At 34.8% G+C, this 21,968-nt stretch overlaps 1 protein-coding gene across 2 annotated transcripts in view; it reads left to right on the top strand.

Annotated features, from left to right (window-relative positions):
• The window catches only part of LOC118204646 (uncharacterized), a 59,941-nt gene extending 45,390 nt beyond the window's left edge, over nucleotides 1–14,551 (top strand). For both annotated transcript variants that reach the window (XM_035376950.2, XM_035376951.2), the window contains exons 4-6: nucleotides 1,495–1,545; nucleotides 4,084–4,272; nucleotides 13,765–14,551. In XM_035376950.2, coding sequence (XP_035232841.2) covers nucleotides 1,495–1,545; nucleotides 4,084–4,272; nucleotides 13,765–14,492 — 968 coding nt within the window. In that variant the 3' untranslated portion in view covers nucleotides 14,493–14,551. The remainder of the gene's footprint in view (nucleotides 1–1,494; nucleotides 1,546–4,083; nucleotides 4,273–13,764) is intronic.
• The last annotated feature ends 7,417 nt before the right edge of the window (nucleotides 14,552–21,968 follow it).

A 21,968-nucleotide genomic window follows, 5' to 3' on the forward strand; every position in this document is an offset into this window, starting at 1 on the left:
CCTTCAAATCTAAACAGGCGGCTAAACTTCTTTTTTCTCCTGCTTATTTATTTCCACCTACACAATATCATCCTGAAAATTAGTTTTCACCCCGCAGCCTTAAAGAAATCCATCCTCAATATTACATTAGCCTGTAGATTCTTCACTGCAAAGAAAAACCACTTTCTGGTACTCATTTTTCACCTGCACATTTGATGTTACTTTCCCTACGCATCTAACCCTCTAAACAAAAATTTAAAACCTTTAGTACCACCATTACAAAGTACTACTACCACTATCACTCTTGAACAAAGCTCAGATCTCTTAAATTTACGAGTGTTAGAGGAAACCTTCAATCAGGATGTTGGGATTTTAATTTTTGAATTTAATAGTTAAAAATACTTTGCTTCTTTGCGTATCATCAGTTGAGAGCCCCTGCTCTATACCTTTTAAAGTTTTTCCTAAAAAAACTTTCTACCAAAGAAATACTTTGCGTTCTTGTATCCAATAATACATCTACTGATATATTATTTAATAGAATATGAATCACTGCGAGTGACAAATTTTTACCAACGCCGTATATGACGGCTGAACACTGATGGTATGACGGCATGATGGCTGATAATTCGAGCCTGGCTCATATCCCGCCGAACGAACTGACTGAACAGAAGTTTCCGTGGTTATTCCGACATGCAATATGAGTACGAATCAATATCCCTTAGAAAGTTCTTCACGAAGGCATGCTTTTCGTACGCAGGGTAGCCCTCGTATCCTTTTCGATAATCCAATCCAATCTTCCATTTTTATTGGAAGGAATCAGCTATGGATTGGTTTGGTTGTAGAATGTTTGCTTCGACCGAGTGGGAGATTACTTGCAGTATTAAAGCCATAAAATAATTAAATTTCTATCAATGTGGATTATTTTTATTTAAATTGTATTTATTATTTAAAACATTTTTTTTTCCTATCACAAAATTCCCTGCCATGTAAAATTAAATAACATATCAAATAAAGCCAACTCAAATAAATCCCAGTTTTGCCGCAAATCTAAATTAAATTCAAATTAAAAGCAAATTACAGTATAAGGATAATATTTTCACTAAAGGTTAATGCGAAGTTTATTATGATTTCACTATTATTTATTATTTTAAGATCTTCGTACGAGAATGTTCCTTATATTAAAATTAAACTCTGCTTATGTTCTTACTTAATAAGGAAAATTGGGAGAATATTTGTTTTAAAAATATAAGATTTTATATTTTATTTCAGTTAAAAACACAAGCAGATAATAAACTAATTATTACAGAATATAAAAATCGTTAAGAAGGGACATATAAAATTTTCTAAAAATGTTTTCTTAAAGATGTTATTTAATCTTTAACAAAGAAAAACAAAGTAGTCTACTTTTTGAGTACGAAAGGAAAGCTCCATGATATAAAAGCAAGTTAATTTTTACTGTTTTGTAACTGCATATTTTTAATGTGGTTAGAATATTTTTTGTTTTGCCTATTGCAGATAAAACTACAGTTACTGAATCGCCGAATTGGGAAATAACTACTCCGAAAGGTAATATAATAATTTCTATTTATAATAAGAATAAATACTCCGAAAGGTAATATAATAATTTCTATTTATAATAAGAATAAAATAATCAAAATAATGCCGCAACAACGTTTCAGGTTCACCCATAACCAAGCCAGAAATGTAATCATGTTTGGAAAAGAATGACATGAAATAAAATTGAGCACGAATAAAACAATTAAATTTGGCATCAAAAGTTTAGGTCAAAAAACTTTTTTTTTATTCCTACTTAATCATAATTTGCTGAATTAGCTTATTTATCGCATTTTGAGTACTTTCTTCCTCAAAAGACATTCGCTTATACCATTTTACCGTGTCCTAATGAGTGAATAATGCTAAAATCGTCGCGACTTTTATGAAGTCATTTTCGTATCAGATGTAAATACCTTATGTGAATTAATATAATAAAATTAAGATTTGATATGCATTTATGAACGCCGCAACAACGTTTGAGGTTCACCCATAACCGAGCCAGAAATGTAATCATGTTTGAAAAAGAATGACATGAAATAAAATTGAGCACCAATAAAACAATTCAATTTGGCATCAAAAGTTGAGGTCAAAGAACTTTTCCTACTTAATCATAATTTGCTGAATTAGCTTATTTATCGCATTTTTAGTACTTTTTTCCTCAAAAGACATTCACTTATACCATTTTCCGTGTCCTAATGACTGGATAATGCTAAAAGCGTCGCGACTTTTATGAAGTCATTTTCGTATCAGTTGTAAATACCTAATGTGAACTAATAGCAAAAATTAAGATTTAATATGCACTATAAATCACTATAAATTAGTTCTGAAATTTAGCGCATAAAGTATAGAAATTTTGGGGATTTCTAAAGCACAAACAACAACGGGGGTTTTAAAAGTCCATTATTGCTTTCTTTTCGTTTATTTCTATTTGTTCTATTGTCTTAGATTCTCCCCCTAAATTTCGTAATATTTCGAAGCCTTGTGTCCGAAGCTCTTAGCAACAAAGTTACACAATGCATTTCAAACGGATTGCACAACTAAAAAGACGCAACAACATTTTTCCTTTTTTTTTTTTTTTTTTTTTTTTTTTTTTTTTTAAGACTAGCAAATATTTCAGCTTCAAATGTATTACGTACAATGGTACATCGGTTTTCCGTTCTGAAATACGTCCAACTTGGTATATATCCTGGTTGACAACGAAAATGTTTGATTGGAATACTATACGAGTTCGATGAAATACGACTGCACGCCGTACCCTTCTTTACTTCTCTCGAGACAAAGCTACAGTCAAAGAACGTAAAGAAAGAAGGCTTGCATAGACGTCATGTAAGCCCTAGATGATATAGCCAGTTTGATTACTGCGTCGTTAAATCGTGGAGGGACAAATTCTCGTTGCAAATCGCCATTATAGGACATTTAAGAATACGGTACAAAACCAAAGAATTCATAAGATTCGTTCTTTAACAAAACATTTCACGATAGTTTAAGCTCGGATTTTCATAGATATTGTTACTCCAAATAAATAAATAATTAATTAATCTATTTGCAAGGATCACTGATTTCATTTAAGTCAGTACGGCAAGGGAAAAAATAATATTACAGAGCTTTGAACTCTTGACAAACATAACCTTCGACACCACCCCCCCACAAGTGTTTCATGCATGCACAAAAAAAGTATTAAGTCCGGATAGATAGTCCTCGTAAACTTGGAGTATATTTTTCCCTCTGCACTCTGACGGAGCCACTTCTTCTTTGGCAAATTTCGTTCTTAACAAACACGCTCTTTGCTTCAACTGCCTAAGAGCGTCAATACACTTGCTGCTACTATTCAGTAAACAATCCGCGCTTTGAATTTTCAAGTGGTTTTTCGTTTTTCACGCATAATTTTTGAAAATTAGCTAACAAGAAGTTTTTTTAAGTTAATAAGAAGAGTAAAGCAACGAAGAAAATTGTTGGTATCATCATAGAGGTGAAAAAGAAATTTTTGAAACGTATGAAGATGGCATGCATATCCGGGATTTGGCTATTTCATACTGTACACCAAGTTCGATGGTAAAAAACAAGGACACTGTTAAATTGGCGGACTTAGCGAAGGGGGCGAAATCGATTACCAAACAAAGATCAGAGACATTAGACCATGTCGAAAAATTGCTTCTGATCTGGATAGCAGGAAAAAAAAATTGCGTACAGTACTTGCAGTACTTCATTTATGTGCAGGATATATTTCACTCACTACATATGTATTTTAGCGTCAAACAATGTTATAATTACAACAACAGAATTCTTTTATAAGAATGGATTAATTATTTTCCCTTTATATCTTATTGAAAAAGTTCGTTTGGTGTACGCTCAAGGATCTGAAACGCATTAATGACGTTATTAATGAAGTACCGCTGTGTATTTGAAGCAACTTTTGTACTGAAAGGATTAATACTCTTTTCCCCAAAAATGAAACTAACAATGTACTTTTCTTTACTTATAACAGATTTTATTTTTATGTGTATAGTATGTGATATTAATATATAATATGTATATATTTTAATTTTTCAGACAAAGTTTTCATTTGTCCCGATACATTTGGTTCTTTGCCTTATGCAGATGATTGCTCTAAATATTATTCTTGCACATTTTTCATTCCATCTCTTAAAAGCTGTCCCAAAGGAGAACTTTTTGACGGTGTTAAGAAACAATGCAAGCCTGAAGGAGATGTTCATTGCGGTAACAGACCTCGACCAACAAGTAAATGGATTTTATTTATTTATTTTTTTTTTGTAAAAACTGATATCAGATATATTTTTTTCACTTCTTAGAAGGTAAAGAATTGCATTTTGCTGAAACAAAAATTATAGCTGGTTGCGATGCCTAACATTTTTTATTTACCTTCCATGCAAAGGTGTATAGTTATTTCTATTAAATAACATCAATCCGTTGACGATGAGGATGCTTCACAGTACCAGGAATGCAAGTTTACTCTAATGTTAATTTGACATGAAAATATAGTAACGTTTCTTTCTTTGCTTATAATTGTTTGAGAGTTTTAGTTAGTTTAGTCTGTGTGCTTATGACAGTTAAACGCCAAACAGTAAAACACGAAAAATTTTTTACATAAGCAGTATTATGTCATAAAATGTTATAAATAAACAATAGCAATAAAAATAAAAATAAAAAATAAAAAAAAAAAAAAAAAAAACGATAAATTTTAAAATTACATTGCTTTTCGTCCCTCAAAAGAGACAAAGTAGGAAAGCTAATTGCCGTTGACTAACTCTATTTTCACCTGCGAGAGAAAGATACTTATTTTTTTGATTAATAGTTTACGGATAATATTTAAATAAATATTCTATTTAAGATTAGTAACGTCCTACGCATTCTTGCAACATGGTCAGCATATACAAGAAACTTGCATGAATTGCGTTTATAAATTTATCCTTTCTTCAAATTATAATCCATGGCGATACCTACGTATTCTCCCGTCGACCTTAAGCGCCGTTCCCACTGGGGTTTATCTGAGCTAACGGAGTCGGTTCCATGTGTCGACTATCTCCGCTGTGCCTGCAGTTCAGATATTTCAACTTGCTGCCCTATGGGGAAAAACTGGTTTTGGAGATGGGTCGACTACGTTAGCTGTGTTCATTAGCTCAGATAAACCCCAGTGGGAACGGCCCTTATTAAAGGTTGGTTACCATTAAACCATGAAAGTTGGTGAAGATCCCGCCATATTTGCGCAAATTGTTCCTGCGCAATTTTGAAGGAACTAGCCGCTTTTCATTTAATAAACAGTCACATATCAATTTTTATTTATTTATATAATTCCAATTCAGCACATTTAAAAAGCCTGATATAAATATTAATTCAAGCTTTAACTGACAAAGCAAATAAAACTAATGTCAGTTATTTCAGTAGCCAAAAATTTCAAATAGCATTTAAAATAGCAAAAAAAAAAAAAAAAAAAAAAAAAAGTCAACTTCTGATTTTACCGGAAGCTCTGTTTAGAACGCTATGAGTAAACACTTATTGCAGGTAGTTGTTCCCCTCCATTACCGTTTTATAGAAGATACGTTGCTGCACATTACTCCTTTCAACAGATGTTAATTCTAGCTACCACTTATAAAAGGACCGGCAGTAATAAATATCATTCAATAGCTTTTAAACCATATTTTTTCGCATATGTAAGTATCATATCGTGTCCGTTAAAACACACTTTTCTTGATGGTAAGATCCCCTAACTTTGAAAATAACCTACTGCTTGCTGTGGCAGGCAAGTTCCAAATTTTAATCTACCCCCCCCCCAAAAAAAAACATATTGCAGGAAAAAGTACAAAAGTAAGGAAGGAACTTGAAGAAGCACTCCAGGGGTCTAGGCCTTTTCGCCGTCGCCATTTCACCGTGACCGTTTCGCCGTAGGGACATATTTATTTATCTTTACAGGACTACATTTTATCTTGCCGTATGATACAAGTATTAAATTTATTTAGTTTAATAATTCTGTTTACCTTTTATATACTTAATAAAGGTTGCTTTTAATATATAGTTATTTACAAATATGAGATATAAAGAAATTATAGTTGGAAAATTATGTCAGTATCAAAGAGAACTGGGACTAAACCTTTGATATAACAGAAGTTATACTATCAATTTTAAAATTATGCGGGTACAATACTTACATGATTCTTCAAAATTTCTTGAAATTTTAATCGTCTAGTTCAGAGAAATCACTCATACAAGCAACAAGCAAGAAATTCACGTTTTTATGAAAACTGAACCGAAAACGGAATTACTTTTGAATCTTGTCATCATCTTACTCTCTTAAAATTAAAATGTCATGTGCAACGGTGTATTTGTATAAAACGATATAAACTGTCTATTAAATTAAATTATTAAACTAAACAGTTATTAATTTAAATCAACTTAATATACACGGCAAGATATAAAACAGTCGTGTAAAGAAAAATATGTCTTGATGGCGAAACGGCCCAACGGCGAAATGCCCCGACGGCGAAACGGCCTCGTCGAAATGGCCACGGAGAAATGGCCATGGCGAATATCTTACCTGGAAATACAATGCAGTATAATTATCTCTGCTACCGTTACAGCTTATTGATTAGAGATAGCATACCCTTCAGGCCACTTTGTTAAGTAATCAGTGAGAACAAGATTGTATTGTTGCCATTAGCAGATCGTGGCAGAGGTTACAACGTGACGTTGACACTTTCCTCGAATGCTTTTCTTCGATTCTTTACCGCCCACATAGACATCTCAAGCTTGGTAGCACATTCGTAAGTCAGCCGTTGCTTTGCTCCAGTAGAACTCTCGAACTCTATGTAAAGTCATCATTATTCCGAAGGGGCCTTCTGTACGACTGCTATGTAGTTCTGTAAGGACGTTCGGGATCCTGTTTCTAGAAGGTATCAATTACCAAAGGAATGCCTTTCCATCATCCTATTCGAACTTTGGATACAAGGCACCGTTTCGGGGTGAGTCCCAGATATACGATGAGCGCCAGTATGCAGTGAGCTCAGTATTGTTTTGTTGTAGATTATAGACCGAAATATCCTGCCAGTAGGTTTCTTATTTGAAGACTTCATTAGAGAAATTGTGGGTTTAATGTCCCAATGTTGCAACCAGTTTACCCTAATTTCTTCTTCATTCCACTAGTGTGGGTCAAACGATGTTGAAGTTCTAATTTGTTGTGTGACCAAATTAAGCATCTCGTATTTCGCTTCCACCCTGGAACAATATCGGCAGCTTTCTGGGCAGGATCTTCTAGACAGGGCTTCGGCGTTTGCGTCTGATGATCCTTTCCGATGACGGATAGTGATATCATATTTCTGAAGTATCTGTATCCATTTGACTATTTGGCTTTCTGGCTTCTTGAAATTTAAAAACCAGGTCAAAGAAGCATGATCTATGTGGAGCAGGAATTTTCTGCCGTACAAGTAATGATGGAAATGTTCTACAGCTTTAAATATGGTGAGCAACTCTTTCCTGTTGTCACAGTAATTCCTGTCTGGTTTAGAGAAACACTTGCCACATGTTCTTGAGCGTTTATTTCTTGGGGAAAACAGCATCAACATAGTCATTACTCGCATCTGTGTCAAAAATAAATGGTTGTCGAGATGAAGATATATTAGATTTGTCTCAAATGTTAAAGCCTCTTTCACTTCACAAATGCATCTTCACATTCTGTTGTCCACAAGAACCTTTGCTCGCTCTCTGTCAGTTTGTGCTAAGAGTCTTGCAATAGAACAAAAGGTTATTCACAAATCTCCTGTAGTAGATGTAAGGCCCAAGGATACTTCTCAGCTGATTGACGTTTTCGGAGGGCATAACATGTCCAAGGTAAGTCACTTCCAGTCTGACACAATTCATATCTGGCACGACTTAAATTTAAAATGGTTCCCTTTAGTTTCTGAAACACCTTCCTAATATTTTATGAATGTCCTACAACACGTTTCGCGACGATGGCGATGCAATCCAAGTATATCAGATAGTCTTCCTAGGAAAGACCTCTCAACACGGTCTCCATGAGGCATTCGAATGTTGCCGGCACATTACATAATCCAAACGTCATAGCCTTGAACTGTCCTCTAGTAAATGCCGTCTTTTCTTGGTCTTCAGGATGTTTCTCCACTAGCCAATACTCACACTTTAATTCGATCGTTGAAAACCACTTGCTTCCAGAACAAATGCTCAGAATGACTCAGTTCTGGGAAAAGGGTATCTGTCTACGTTCTTGACGTCGTTCAACCGATGATAGTCAACAAAAAGTCTAGTTGAACCATTTTTTCTACACCAGGACCATGGGAGAAGTCGGAAAACCTGCTGAAGGCCTTGACTGACCTGTTTGCAATCGATAGACGTCTTGAATATTGCTTTATTGGTTTACATCACTCGTATCAGTCTTGTGCTGCGCCAAACTGGTTCGACACCCATCAGAAGATGTGCGGGAGAAAACATCTTGAAATTCTTGAATGACACGTTCTGTAGCATTCCTCTATCTTTGTTGTGCATGCTGCAACAACTTCGGTATTAGGCTTTTAGAAGACACAGAGACAGGAGGTCTGCTGGTTTCTTAAATGCATGGCATTGGAGTACATCCTGCAACAACTTCACCTTCCAAATGACTTATCACTTCTTATCACTTACGTTGACAGTTCTTACCGAGATGAAAGTCCTCGATAGGTTGACGACTTCGGAGGCTACTAATACTCCTTTTATGTTGTTCTTAATATATTCCATGATGCCGTACATAAAGTTTATGCTTTCAGCTACGGATGCAGTTAGTAAAAATTATGTTTTTGCTAGTACTGTAATAGTCTTGAGCTGTTATTTGGTAGATGTATTTAACTCCTTCATCTTTAATTCCGAAAAGGGTTATGTCCCCAGAGGCACACTGCATTTAGTTATTTTTAAAGTCCAACAAAAAAATTGCATTTCCTAGGAAGTCTAATCTGAGTATGCAAGAGACTGTAATATTTTTCACATATGGTGTGGGAAGGTATTCGATACTTTCAAACGTGACGTTAACGTTTAACTTCCCATCGATTTCAATTCAATCCCCAGACATTGTCTGGAGGGTAAAGCAAGGCGGCGCCCAGATGACTTTACTTTCCAGTTGCTAAGCGACATCTTTTCGTATCATAGTAACATTCTCTTGCATCGATGGCCATATTACAAGGAATTCTATTGTTATGTCTATAATGAAGAGTCAATGACTACTGCCACTCATTGTAGAAATCTGAAACCCTTTGAAATGGGGTTTCTCAGTATCTGGAAGCCCCCTTCCAGCGAGATGACCACTAATCTTTTTCCTGTCTGTTTGTTCAGGAGCGGTTTTAACTTCTGTGCCTTGGGGTTTTCTTTGTACATGGCCTCCATCATTGCAGTTCCAGCACCTTACCATCCCTCTGTTGCCACTCCTATTCCGCATTGACGTGTTTTGTTAAATCGTCTAAACGAGCAGTCAGTTGATTCACTGGCTGGTACATGAGCAGTTCTGACTGGATGGCGGAGTCTACGGGTTGCTTGCTGAGCTGCCTCGAATTACACGCCGTACACTAAAGTGCTTTTAGATCCTTGACATCCGATATTCGTAGTGATTTCTGTATCTCAGTATCCGGATGCTATTGATGAAGTACTGGAGGATTAGGGTTTGTTTCTGGTGGGCAGTCAGAAAAGAAGAGATGAAACAGTCTTTCAACATCCGTGGCGAGTTCCTGAAGTGTTTATGTGGGCTTCTATTGACGAGACTTTAACTGGAGCGCGCTATAGTCTTTTAAACAATTTTTACCAAAGTGCTAAAGGTTATCCTAAGTCTGAAGGATATCCGCTGAGTCTTCTCTCATATAAGCGACGAGATGACAGGCTTTAGCTTCGGAATTCTATTCATTTGCGTTTGCCACTAAAGAGAACTGAGCCTTGGACACTTATAAAGCGGTGTTTCCAACATACGTCGATAGCTTTATTGAGGGTCGGTAAGACAGAGGTACGAATTTAAAGGCATCAGAAGTGTGTCCAGCTATCCCTGTGGATTTCTTTAAGCTATCAACTTCCTTGGAAGCAACAGTTGAACTCTGTCTTCAGTTTCTTGTTTGACAATAGAAACTCTTTATTCGTTTAGTTGTTAGACAGCAGAAATGCATTCTTCAATTTCTCCAAGTTTTTCTTCAACCGTGTCTATTCCGCTTTCCATAACCTCAGTCTTGTTTTCTATTATGGCAGTAATTTCTCTTTCCATTTCCTCCTGACCTGCTTCAATCGATTCTTGGCCGGCTTTCATCTTTTCTGAAAAATTTATATTTCTTCTTTAACGGCTTCTTGGCGGGCATGCGCCTTTTCTTCAACAGCTTACACGTCTATTTTAACACATGTTTCGCCCGCTTTTATATTTTCCTTAAAATACAGAAAAGACTGTCAACAGTTGCCTTAGTTGTTCATCCGTCGCTCTTGTCACCAGCATTCAGTCGCAGTTCTGACACCAAAAATTGGTACTTGCGTACGGGTTTCTAACGGAATGAATGCACACAGAAGCGATGACAGCTTGATAAAATTTATTTTCCCCAAAACAACCCTTTACAGTTCTAGAATTTTTCACAAAAGTACTTCTGCAGCTCTTCTTAGTATCACAGAGCAAAATCAATAGTTACCATTTCAAACTACTTAAGACGTTAAACACAAAATATGTAAAAACTCAGTACGTAATCTCGCATTCAGTCAGTGATTTCTCAGTACTCTTAACACTCTGAGTTAAACTCTGAAGTAAACTGATGCTGAATCCAGGTTTATATAGTATTCCCCCCGGTCGCCGAGAAATTTCCATCACTTTCTCGATATTGCTGGAAGACATAAATAGTTACATATATAGGACCAGATACAGTTACAGTTATATATGCAGATTAGACCAATTACAGTCATATATGGATCGGATCAAAATGTCGCCAAAGCCACTGAGGTAATGGACTTGTCTCTGCAACATTATTACTTTTTCGGCGGAGTTCCACATTTTTGAAGCATTTCATACATGCGAACTTCTATTTTACATATAAGTTTACTGAACGTATTTACATATTTATGTAAAATTCATAACAGTTCTTTTAGTTTTATGCCTACATTTGAAATTAAAGATAAAAAAATATGGAAATATGAAACAAATATTTTGTTTTCCTTACCGAAATCACGCTTTTTACATTGTTAAAAAAATACTCAGGTTCAATAAGTTAAAGAAATCCAAATTTTCATCACAGTTAAAGGTATTTCAAAACGGCGAGGCAGTTACACTGAGTACAGGCTCGGTCCAAAGTATTAGATATTCTATAATAGTAAATTTATTTTGAAACAGTTTTAAGATATATAAAAACTAAACAGTTTAACATTGATTATAAGCAGTATTCATTCACAGTTTTAATATTTCGTATTTCCATATTTAGCTTTATTTACAGCAAAAGTTTTCAGAAATTTATGACGCTCTGCTGCATTTATGCCATTTCAGATACATTCAGCAGAATTTATGTCATTTCAAAATTTAGGACAAAAGCACACTTTAAAAGCAGAATTTATGCCAAAGGCACACTTTGGATGTTATTGAGCATAAGCATAGCTTAAAAGAGCCCATAGATGATTACTGGGCATAAGCATAGCTTAAAAGAGCCCATAGATGATTACTGGGCATAAGCATAGCTTAAAACATCCCCTTTTGCTTTAAAAGATCGGACAGATGTTCTATATCGGGTTAAGAACTAAAGACTGTGATGGCCAGTCTAAAACATAAATTAATATAAAGAATCCACAGCACTGAAGTCATCGATTTGTGGCACAGATTTTTGAAATTTTATGCCATTCATATCACAAAATAATTTACAAAAAGATGATTCTAGATTCTTTTAGAGAGTACTGTTATATTTTTGGCTATTCATATCAATTTCAGATATATACGTTTTATTTATATCACTACTTGCCATGCATCTCCAGATCCTAATATTGCCTCTTCTGGCTCACCAGCGACCGAACGGTAAAGTCGCTGACAATTGGTAATTCCTCCCTGGGCTCGATTCCAAGTGAAAGGGCTGGCTGAATGGACGTTTTCGCGGTTTTCCCCATATGTAACGTTTATATGAGCCAAATGTCCGTTAGAAAACGTCCTCTACGAAGGCATTCCTCTCCTTAGGAAGGTAGCACTCGCATGCTTTGCCATAATTAAAAAGAATAAATCAAAACGCAACCAACTTTTTCATATTTACAATGAGCACTACCCACTCTGTGTTGTATTCCTTTCATTCTTTCTCTTTCACAAAGGATGTACCGGGTGAAGAAAATTCCTAAAAATGAAGAGAAAAATAATTATGCTTTTTTAAGAGACTAGTTTGTAACCAAAAATATATTAACAATTTCGAAAGAATAGTTTTGTGAAGCAAAGCAAAGCTTATCTAAAAGTTTGATTCATCATAAAGGGAAATATTTGACCATTCTTCCTCTGTAAACTGTTTGTGCAATAAAGCCTATTTTAATTTAAATTTATGCTTTGTCTTTTTCCGAGAGCCAGAGGTTTCTCCTAACTTTGAGACCTTTCAAACCTATTTTCACAAGTCTTCTTCTCACAATTCTAGCACTATTTGGGCTCCCATTATCTTCTCAGAGTAACTCTGCAGGAAGCTCGCGACATTTGTTTTTTCTTTTCAATTTGTTATAGATTTTCGAATGAAAGTTTTAGCATCATATTTGGTGTTACTTTTTTCTCCCTATTCAAGTGTGAAAGTATTTTTTTTTTTTTTTTTTTTTTTTTTTTTTTTTTTTTATGTTCCAGAGTACTACAGCGCATCGTAAGCAGTTAAGATTTTTGGTAATCTCAAATTGAGATTTTCTTTGCTCATCTAGCAAAAGATTTGATCTGAACATTAAGTTCTTTACGTTTCGTTATTTTCTGCAAGAATCACTCTAATTTTCAGAACTATGAATTAGCACAACAAATTAAACTTCCAGCAAAACAAAGTAACTTGGAAAACTCGTTTTGGTTTTTAAAAACTGATGTAAATGAATGAAAAGTTGAGCTCTTTGTTTCCTTTTATTTTTTACAAATTTTAATAACTTTAAAAAGAAATTCATAATTGCATGTGGATGACGAAGTTTTTTAACTGACTACTTTTAAAGATAGCTTAAGATATCGGCATATTTAATGCCTTTGGCCGACCCTCCATGTCGCGAAGGAAGCATGAATCGAAAAACTATCATTTCTAACTAGCAAATATTCATTAATACATCCACAAAAAAGAACAATATTTTTTAAACAAGAAATAATTTAAATTTACGTATAAGAAAATATAATCAGACCAGACGCGTGATAAATGCATTGCGTGAAACAAAGCAATTTTTCAAGTTGTTTTAACTGATGAGAATTAAGGCTTACACACAACTTCTCAATTTTGTGGCTTGGCATAGAATTAAGGCTTGACAAGAACTGAGGCTTACATAGTCCCTCAATTTTTTGGCATGATGTGGATTTGAGTTTATTAAACATATATATATATATTACTAAAGGCTTCTACTTCTATCAGAAAGCGTATTTCTCAAAAATTCTTCCTGAATATTTAAAATGACTTCTACTCTTTTTACGGAGAACGATAATTCAGCATATTATAAATTGTATTTTTTATACTCTCAATTAAGCTCAATTCAAAATACTAAAAAAGTATTAGAAGTTTTCCATATTTAACGAGAAACTTATTTTCATATTTCTAGGCGACACATTTGATCTTACTTCACCTGTAATAGCTCCTACAACAACAACTGCAGTTACGGCTACAAATAATGATGGAGTATCTGGAACAACTCCTACAGTATCTGGCACAGTTTCAGTTAGAGATGAAGTATCTGAATCAACCACTGCGACATATGGCACTGTTACGGTCGGCGATAAAGATGAATCATCTAGATCAACTCCAGCAACATCTGGTACTGCAACTGTCAGTGATAAAGTTGAAGCATCTGAATCTTCTATACCTGCAACTTCTGCATCGCCTGTGATAAGTACCATTGTGGAGAAAGATAAATCCACTCAATCGATTGTAACAGGTAGCAACAAAATAACAGATGGTCAGTGGACTTACAGTGAAATTTCTGTCAGTCAGGAAGCGACAACTGCATCAGTCAGTACAACTGAAAGCTCGTCCATAATTCCTTCTATAACTCCGGAAGAAAAAATATCTCCAACCACACCTAGGCCCACAGGACCGCCAGACACGGATTGCGACGAAGACGATCTTGATTGCATAATAACAGAAACAGGAGATGTATTCAAGTGGTTTACATGCCCAGAAGCTATAGGTTATTATCCACATCCAAGTAGTAACAAATTATTTATCTTTTGTTTGAACTGGCAACCGTCCGCGAAAAAGTGTGCACATGGTCTTTTATTTTTCAAAGAACTTCGTACATGCGCGGAACCAGAAAGTTTAGGAGAACAGTAAAAATATAAGAAATCTTAATTGAATCGATAAATACAAATAAAAAAGTATCATTGCTTTGATTTTAATGTGCGGCTTAGTTTATTTAAGAATTTAATCAGCTAAATGTTTATCACATCGCCTTTGAAAATATCTTTTCTCGTTATAAAGGTTAAAGCCTACAGCCTTAGTTGAACACTGTATGTTTTGGGTGAATTAATAACTAAATGCACTCTAAATATCTAAATGCTTGCACTTTCAGGAAAAATAGGAAAGATTTAAAAAGCGTACTTAGAGACAGAGATCATATTAAAAACATTCCCAGCTTAATCAGCAACTCTGGAATCAAAGCACTGCCAGATGTTGTGTCTTTAAAAAAAATTGTAATTAAAAGTTCAGTTAAGCATACTCGGGAACTGCCCATTTTTAGAGTAGTGTTTAAATGACTATTTAGTTTAAAGTACATTTGTATAGCGCTCTACATTTATATTTGATCTTGAATTTTGGATTTGCATATAATATTTCTAGACGAATTTGTTTTTTTTTTTTTTTTCGATTGATCATTTTACATAATGTCAAGTTTTTTTTTTTTTTTTTTTTTTGTGTGTGTGTGTGTGTGTGTGTGTGTGTATGTAGAGTCAGTTTGAAACAATGTTATGTTTTATTCTTTTTTCCAAGTGTTTCGAAGGTGTGTAGGGAAAATCCCGATACATTTGAGATTCAATTTTTTCGGTTTTATATGAATTTTAATGTAATGAAAATTTGTTTCTTTTTTCGGTTTTTGATCTCAAATACCCCAGGAGAAAGAAACACGTTTTCGAAGCATATTAATCAACTTTTATGAAGTTGATTTCGAATTCGATTCGATTATGTTTTCGAAGTATATTCATTTTCCCATGATGAGTTCTGAATTGGAGTTTCAGTAAAAGGAGATTAATTTTTATATTTTTATATCATGTATATAAGTGGTAGAAAGTATTTTCAAGAGTGAAAAGCATTTCATTCTAAAAATTCGTAACATCAAATTGGTGCTCACTAGATGCTGCGCTCGGGAAGAAATGTCCCCCTTACCCTCTTTCTGTCCTCTGTGGTGCACTTACTGACTTAGTATCATACTTTGGCAGTAGGTATAGGTATAGGTAACGGGGAGCACGGGCACTGTCCCTTTACCATAATGGTTAATCGGTATTGCACCGTGCCCACCACTGTCTAGACCCAATGTGTAGGAGCCACATTTGCGCCCAGAACCAAAAGCCGAGGCCCAACGCTCGGACCATCCAGAGGGCAGTCAAACTGACCAAAAGCGCCCTCCACACAACGCTCACCCAACCGTCCAGGCATTAGTACATATGATAGCAAATACTGAGATTCTCTGACGATTATAATACAATGTGCAATTGGTACATAATGAAATTGCAATTATAAATATACTGCATAATATAAGTCCAATAGTGCAATATCAATGTAAAAAGTAAGATATAATTACAAATGCAAATATTTCGTGAACCATAAGTGCAAAATAATAGTAAGTTAAAGGACTACTGCTTCAAATATTAGTACATATGATAACAATACTGAAATTCTCTCACAATTATAATACAATGATCAATTGGTACATAATGAGATTGTAAATATAAATAGACTGTATAATACAATACAAGTCCAACAGTACAATATAATGCAAACACGAGTATGTAATTACAAATGTTAATATTTCATGAACCATCAGTGCAAAACAATACTAAGTTAAAGGACTATGCATATCAATGCAAAACATAAAGAGTAGTAGTATACAATGTTAGATATAGATATACTATACAAAAGAAAGTCATATTCTTACAACAGAATGGTATTGCAATTTAAATACCAACAGTATTAATATATAATTATAATAATAAACTCAAATAAAAATCCGAACATATGACCAATACAAAAGCAAACTGTTATTCTTAAAATATCTATGCAATGCATATTCAAATACAGTCAGTAGATATATACTGATATAATTATAAATGCATAACAAGTTAAAGACATATCGAGAAAACAACCCAATACAATCGATAAGATCTATACAATACAAATTCAAATACTAAAATAATCCAGATACTAATAGAAAAGTAAAAGCATATATCAAATGGTACTTCTAACAAAGATAAATAATATATATATATATATATATATATAAACATTCTTATTGAACAAACATTCTTATTGAACACGCAGAAATAGTATATATATATATATATATATATATATATATAAACATTTTTACTGTACAAAATTCAACGAAGATTCAATGAGACAAATACCAATCCAAGCATGTGATAAGTTGACATATGAGAATAGTACAATAGATTAACACTAACATGTATGCGTACAATATACTAAAATTGTAAATTATGTTACCAAGCACAAGTCAGTACCATAGGAATGAAGTATTTCCATAATTTTGATCAGTTTTTTAACTAAGTATTTTTGTTTAATTAAAAACTTACAAAATGCACGAGTGTTAGTATTTGGTATGGGAATGTGATAATCTTGTGTAATAGGACACTGAGTCACATAATGTTCAGGATTTCCAAGTTCACCACATACACACATATCAGTATTTGAAATCCCATGTCGATAATAGTAAACTGGATAGGGTCCATGCCCTGTAATATAACGTATCAAATGATGATTGGTAACCTGTCTATGTATATCAACATATGAAATATGAAAATAAGTACGACGACCTGTGTCGGAGTCATCCCAGTTTGTTTGCCACGCAGAAATAGTCTTGAGTAAAATTTCCCTTTTAAAATACGAAATTGGCCATTTTACCATTAGGTTTTCAATTTCACCAATATGATCAATATTTTTTGGGCAGCTATTTTTGCAAACAAGTCTGCTTGGATATTGCCAATGTTATCTACATGACCTTTTGTCCAGGCCATCAGTATTTTTGAATTTCCGGACATGTGCAATTCCTGCTGAATGGCAGAGATAATAGGCGAAGAATGCCTTGGATTTTTAATTGCAAAAAGAGATGAAAGGCTATCCGTTATTATTATACCTTCCATCTCGCCGGTTTGTTTAAAATATTGAACAGCTTTAAGAATAGCCGTCGCTTCTGCTTGAAAAACGCTGTTTTCAGCAGTAAGATGTCCTAACCATTTAAATATTTGGTCTTCATTGTGATAAGCCACAAGGGCACAACCAGTTTGTTGCTCACTTTTCGAACCATCAGTGAATATCTGTAAGTGAGGTAGTTGTGGCAAATTGTCACATTTCAAAAAGACATTGAGTCCATATCCTTGCTGAGCAGGATGTTTATCCAAATGCTGTGTTTGCTTTTCATAGTTGGTTGGAAGAAATATGTCATCATGAAAATTTACAGATTGCTGCAATTGGCGAACTGTTTCATAAGCTGCCTCCTGTAGAGTGCGTAGAGTTAATGGAATAATGCCTGCAAGCACAGTCAAGGCATTAGAAGAAGTTGTACAAAAAGCGCGGGTAATCTGTAATACAAAGGGTCGTTGTAAGCTTTGAAATAGTCTGGCCTTACGACCCTGCATAGGGTCGGCCCAGACTGCAGCTGCATATATAACCATCTTCTCGATTACAGTTTGTTATAATATTTTTTGTATCTACGGACTAATACCCCAATTGTGTCCATACATACGGCGAAGATTATTTGCAATGATAGTTGTTCTTCTTTTCAATTCCTGCAGATGCAAAATCCAATTTAATTTCTCATCAAATACTATACCGAGAAATTTGAGCTGCCTTTTAATACCAATTCTGGTACCATTTATTGTAATTCTCGGTCGTCGATTTAAAGATTTTCCTTTCTTTGGGACAAGGAGAATGGTTGACTTTGAAGAGGAAATTGTAAGTTTGATATTATTACATAATTCATAAAAAAGATTACAAGTTTCTGTGGAGTTAATTTGCAGTTCATCTCTTGTTCGCCCTGTGACAACAAAAGCTGTGTCATCAGCATAAGCATATAAACGGGTATGTGCTGGCCAAGTGGAGGATAGAACATAATTAAATGTTACATTCCACAAATCAGGGCCAGCACAGGAACCCTGGGGACAGCCACGATTTTGTATCTTGGTTATTACTTCCCGGTTGGTTAAATACATTAATTTTCGTTCAGATAGATAACTTCTAAATACCAAGAATATATTCTTAGGGCAATGAGCTTTTCTTAATGATTCCAGAATTGCTGGCCACCACAGCGTATCAAAAGCATTTTGAAGATCAATACTAATGAAAGCGCTGTGGTGATCACTGATTCTATTAGATTGCAAATCATTAACAATCTTTGACAATACCTGAACAGTGGATCTACCAGATCGAAAACCAAACTGATTATCAGACAAAAAGTTTTGCACGTGCAAATGATGTTTTAAGCGTAAAACAATTATTCTCTCATATACCTTACCCAATGCAGAGAGTAAACATATGGGTCTGTATGATGCAGGATTATGTGGGTCTCGACCCTGTTTTAGGAATAAGACCACTCTGCCAATTTTAAAAGCCCTAGGAAAAAGTCCTAAATGGAAAAGTTTGTTGAAGAAGTCCTTGAAGAAATAAGGATGAGAATTAATAGTTGCTCGGATGATAACATAATCAATTCCATCTGGCCCTGGCGCCCGTTTTTTAGGAAGATTTCGTATTGTAGTTTTAATTTCGTCTAAAGTTATATCTTGATCGTCTGCAGTATCAGGAATTGTTAAGTTATTTCTAATTTCTGTCTGGAACTGAGAATCTGTGGAAGGATCATCAGATGGAAACACGGTGGTTAAAATTGATTCTATTGTGTCTTGTGTTGGGTGCTCAGTCGAAGTAGAAGATGCTATTAGATGAGTTTGCGAAGGTTGAAAAATTTGTGTCCTTGCAATTTTGTAAGGAAGTCCATATGGATCATGATTTTGAGTGCAATATTGCTTCCATGCTGTTAATTTAGATTGAATAATCATACGTTTATAAATTGCTTTTTCTGTTTGATAATATTGCAAAGTATTTGAGGTGATACCATTTCGACGGTCAGATTTTAATTTTCTTCTAAGCGCTCGACATTTCTGTTGTTGAGTTCTTAATTCACCGTTCCACCAATGGAGAGCTGAAAGTTTTTTATTTGTTTTCCTTGGAAGAAGATCTTGACAAATATCTTGGATTGTAGTTAAAACCAAGTCCGTAAATTGTTCCAAGGCAGCTGGAGTTATTTGCAAAGATAGTTGTATTCTCAGTTGGTTCAATTTTCCTCTAATTTTTCTCGTAAATTGACGATATTTACGACCTGGGAGATTATATCTAATGAGAATAGGAACTGAGCCATTGTTGGTTATTTCAAACGTAATCAATTTATGGTCCGATAAACTTATTTCATCATGAATAGTCCAGTTATGAACCAAATGTGCAGTATTTGCTTTAGTAAAAGTTAAGTCAGGCCATCCAATAGCATATGTTCTATCAAAGGTAGGCGCACAGTCTTGTGAGTTAAAAAGCACATAATTTTTTGAAGATATAAAATCCTCCAATAGGCGACCTTTAGGATCAGTTGTTGTATAACCCCATGCTATTGAATAGGCATTAAAGTCCCCACTGATGATTTGGTGTTTATTACCAATAATGCGAAGATTCTCTTCTAAAAAGGCAATAACTGGGGTAATGTCATCCGTAGGAGGAGAATAAATTGAATAAATAACAACTATTAAATTTCGAATTTCTAAAACTACAGCAACTTGATCTCTATTAATTGATAAAATTGAGGGAGAAATTTGTGTATTACACTTAATAATGGCTGCACGTGGAGGTGCTAAAGTGTCTGCCTTGGAGAAGGTTGTCCAAAGAAGAGGAAAACCAGCAACTTGACCGTCTCTAGTATACGGCTCCTGGGCCAATATGAGATCAATGTGATTTCTTAATGCAAGTTCTATTGTCTGTACTGTAGCTGCCCGAGATCTCTGCATGTTTATTTGTAAGCATCTAAATGATTGCAAAGCACTCTGTGATACATGAATCGCACCTTTAGACATATGTGGTATTCTGGCGCATTCGTTCGACTTGTTTCTGATAGCAAAAGCATGCGTTGGAGTTGGCGGTATGATCAACTGGGACTGGGTTTCTGGAATTCTTGTTTGCGTCGAGACAATTGATGCAGGCTGCAAAATCCGAGGAACAGTCTCGGGAGTCATGTTCACCGGCACAGTATGTGCAGTAGAAGTTGCTGCGACATTCCCGCTGCAAATGTCCAAATCGCTAACATTTATAACATCTCTTGATGTTAAAATGTTCTGTGATGTTGTGAGACTGCCATCCAATATGGAGTTTGGGGTATCGCATAATTGTATTGAAAGCTGCGGGCTTACATTGGAAGATCCACTTAACATTTTTCTTTTCTTTTAATCGAAAAAGAGGTTTTATGTCCTCTGTGTCTAAACCAAATTCAGTAAGAAATGCTTCCCCTAAATCCTCTTGAGGAAGATCTGTAGGAATGTTATGAATGGCTAGTAAAGGATTTTTTAATGTTGGTTGCTTGATAGTAACTAGTGAGGAAGCTCTCTCAGATGTTAAGGTATCTTTTAGTTTCTTCTTATCTGACTCTGTTGAACAGACAACAGCAAGACCACCCTTTTTAATTGAACGTATAGCAGTTACCTGAGCTCTAATTTTTGGAAGTGGGAACTCTTTAGCAAGTTTATCCTTCAATTTACAACTAGTTGTCGTATTTTTTGGATATATTGGCAACGTCGGTTGAGGAGCTGCTGGAAGGATGGAATGCTGCACTGCAGCAGCGTAAGAATAGCCTGCGAGTGGAGTTGGCAAATTTACTGTATCTTGCACAGGAAATGAGATATATGAAGCCTGTTTATGATGGGCAAGTTCACAACAAATAACAGTCGAGGTATTGCTACCAGTATCAGTTGTGGGAGGCTTAGGTACAAAATCTGGGCCTTCTTCAGCTAATTGTTTGAAGGCGTCTAAGGATTTACAAAGAGTTTCTCTTAAATTTGAGGGAAGGACAAATTTGCTTCCTTTATATGTTACTGCTATAGTATGGATAGTTTCATATAATACCTTTATTTTTTCATGATAAGAAATGTCTGAATGTATCAATGTAAATGGATCCAAATCACTTATTGAAGGAGTTTGATTACTATCAACAGGTATTACAGAAGGGCGAGACATTTTACAAAAAGTAATGTAGCATAAACATCATTAAACATATATATTAATCAGCTGTATAATGAGTAAAGATAAAATTGTACCACAGAATTATGCAATTCAACAAGAAGTATAAAGAGCAAAATAATATAATACAAGTAAATTTACCAATACTGCATAATAACAACAATATTTAAACATAAAGTATATTAAAACATCAATTAAAATGATTTAAAACAGTTTAAACATTAATTACTGTATAACGTTGCGCGCCTCCAACTTGCACGCAACCAAGAGGTGACTGTGAAAACTTGTATAAAAGATAGAAGCTTGTGAAGGGTT

The sequence above is a fragment of the Stegodyphus dumicola genome, chromosome 7 (assembly GCF_044657685.1).
Source record: "Stegodyphus dumicola isolate Sdum_Otavi_A_Nest chromosome 7, ASM4465768v1".
Classification (NCBI taxonomy): domain Eukaryota; kingdom Metazoa; phylum Arthropoda; class Arachnida; order Araneae; family Eresidae; genus Stegodyphus; species Stegodyphus dumicola.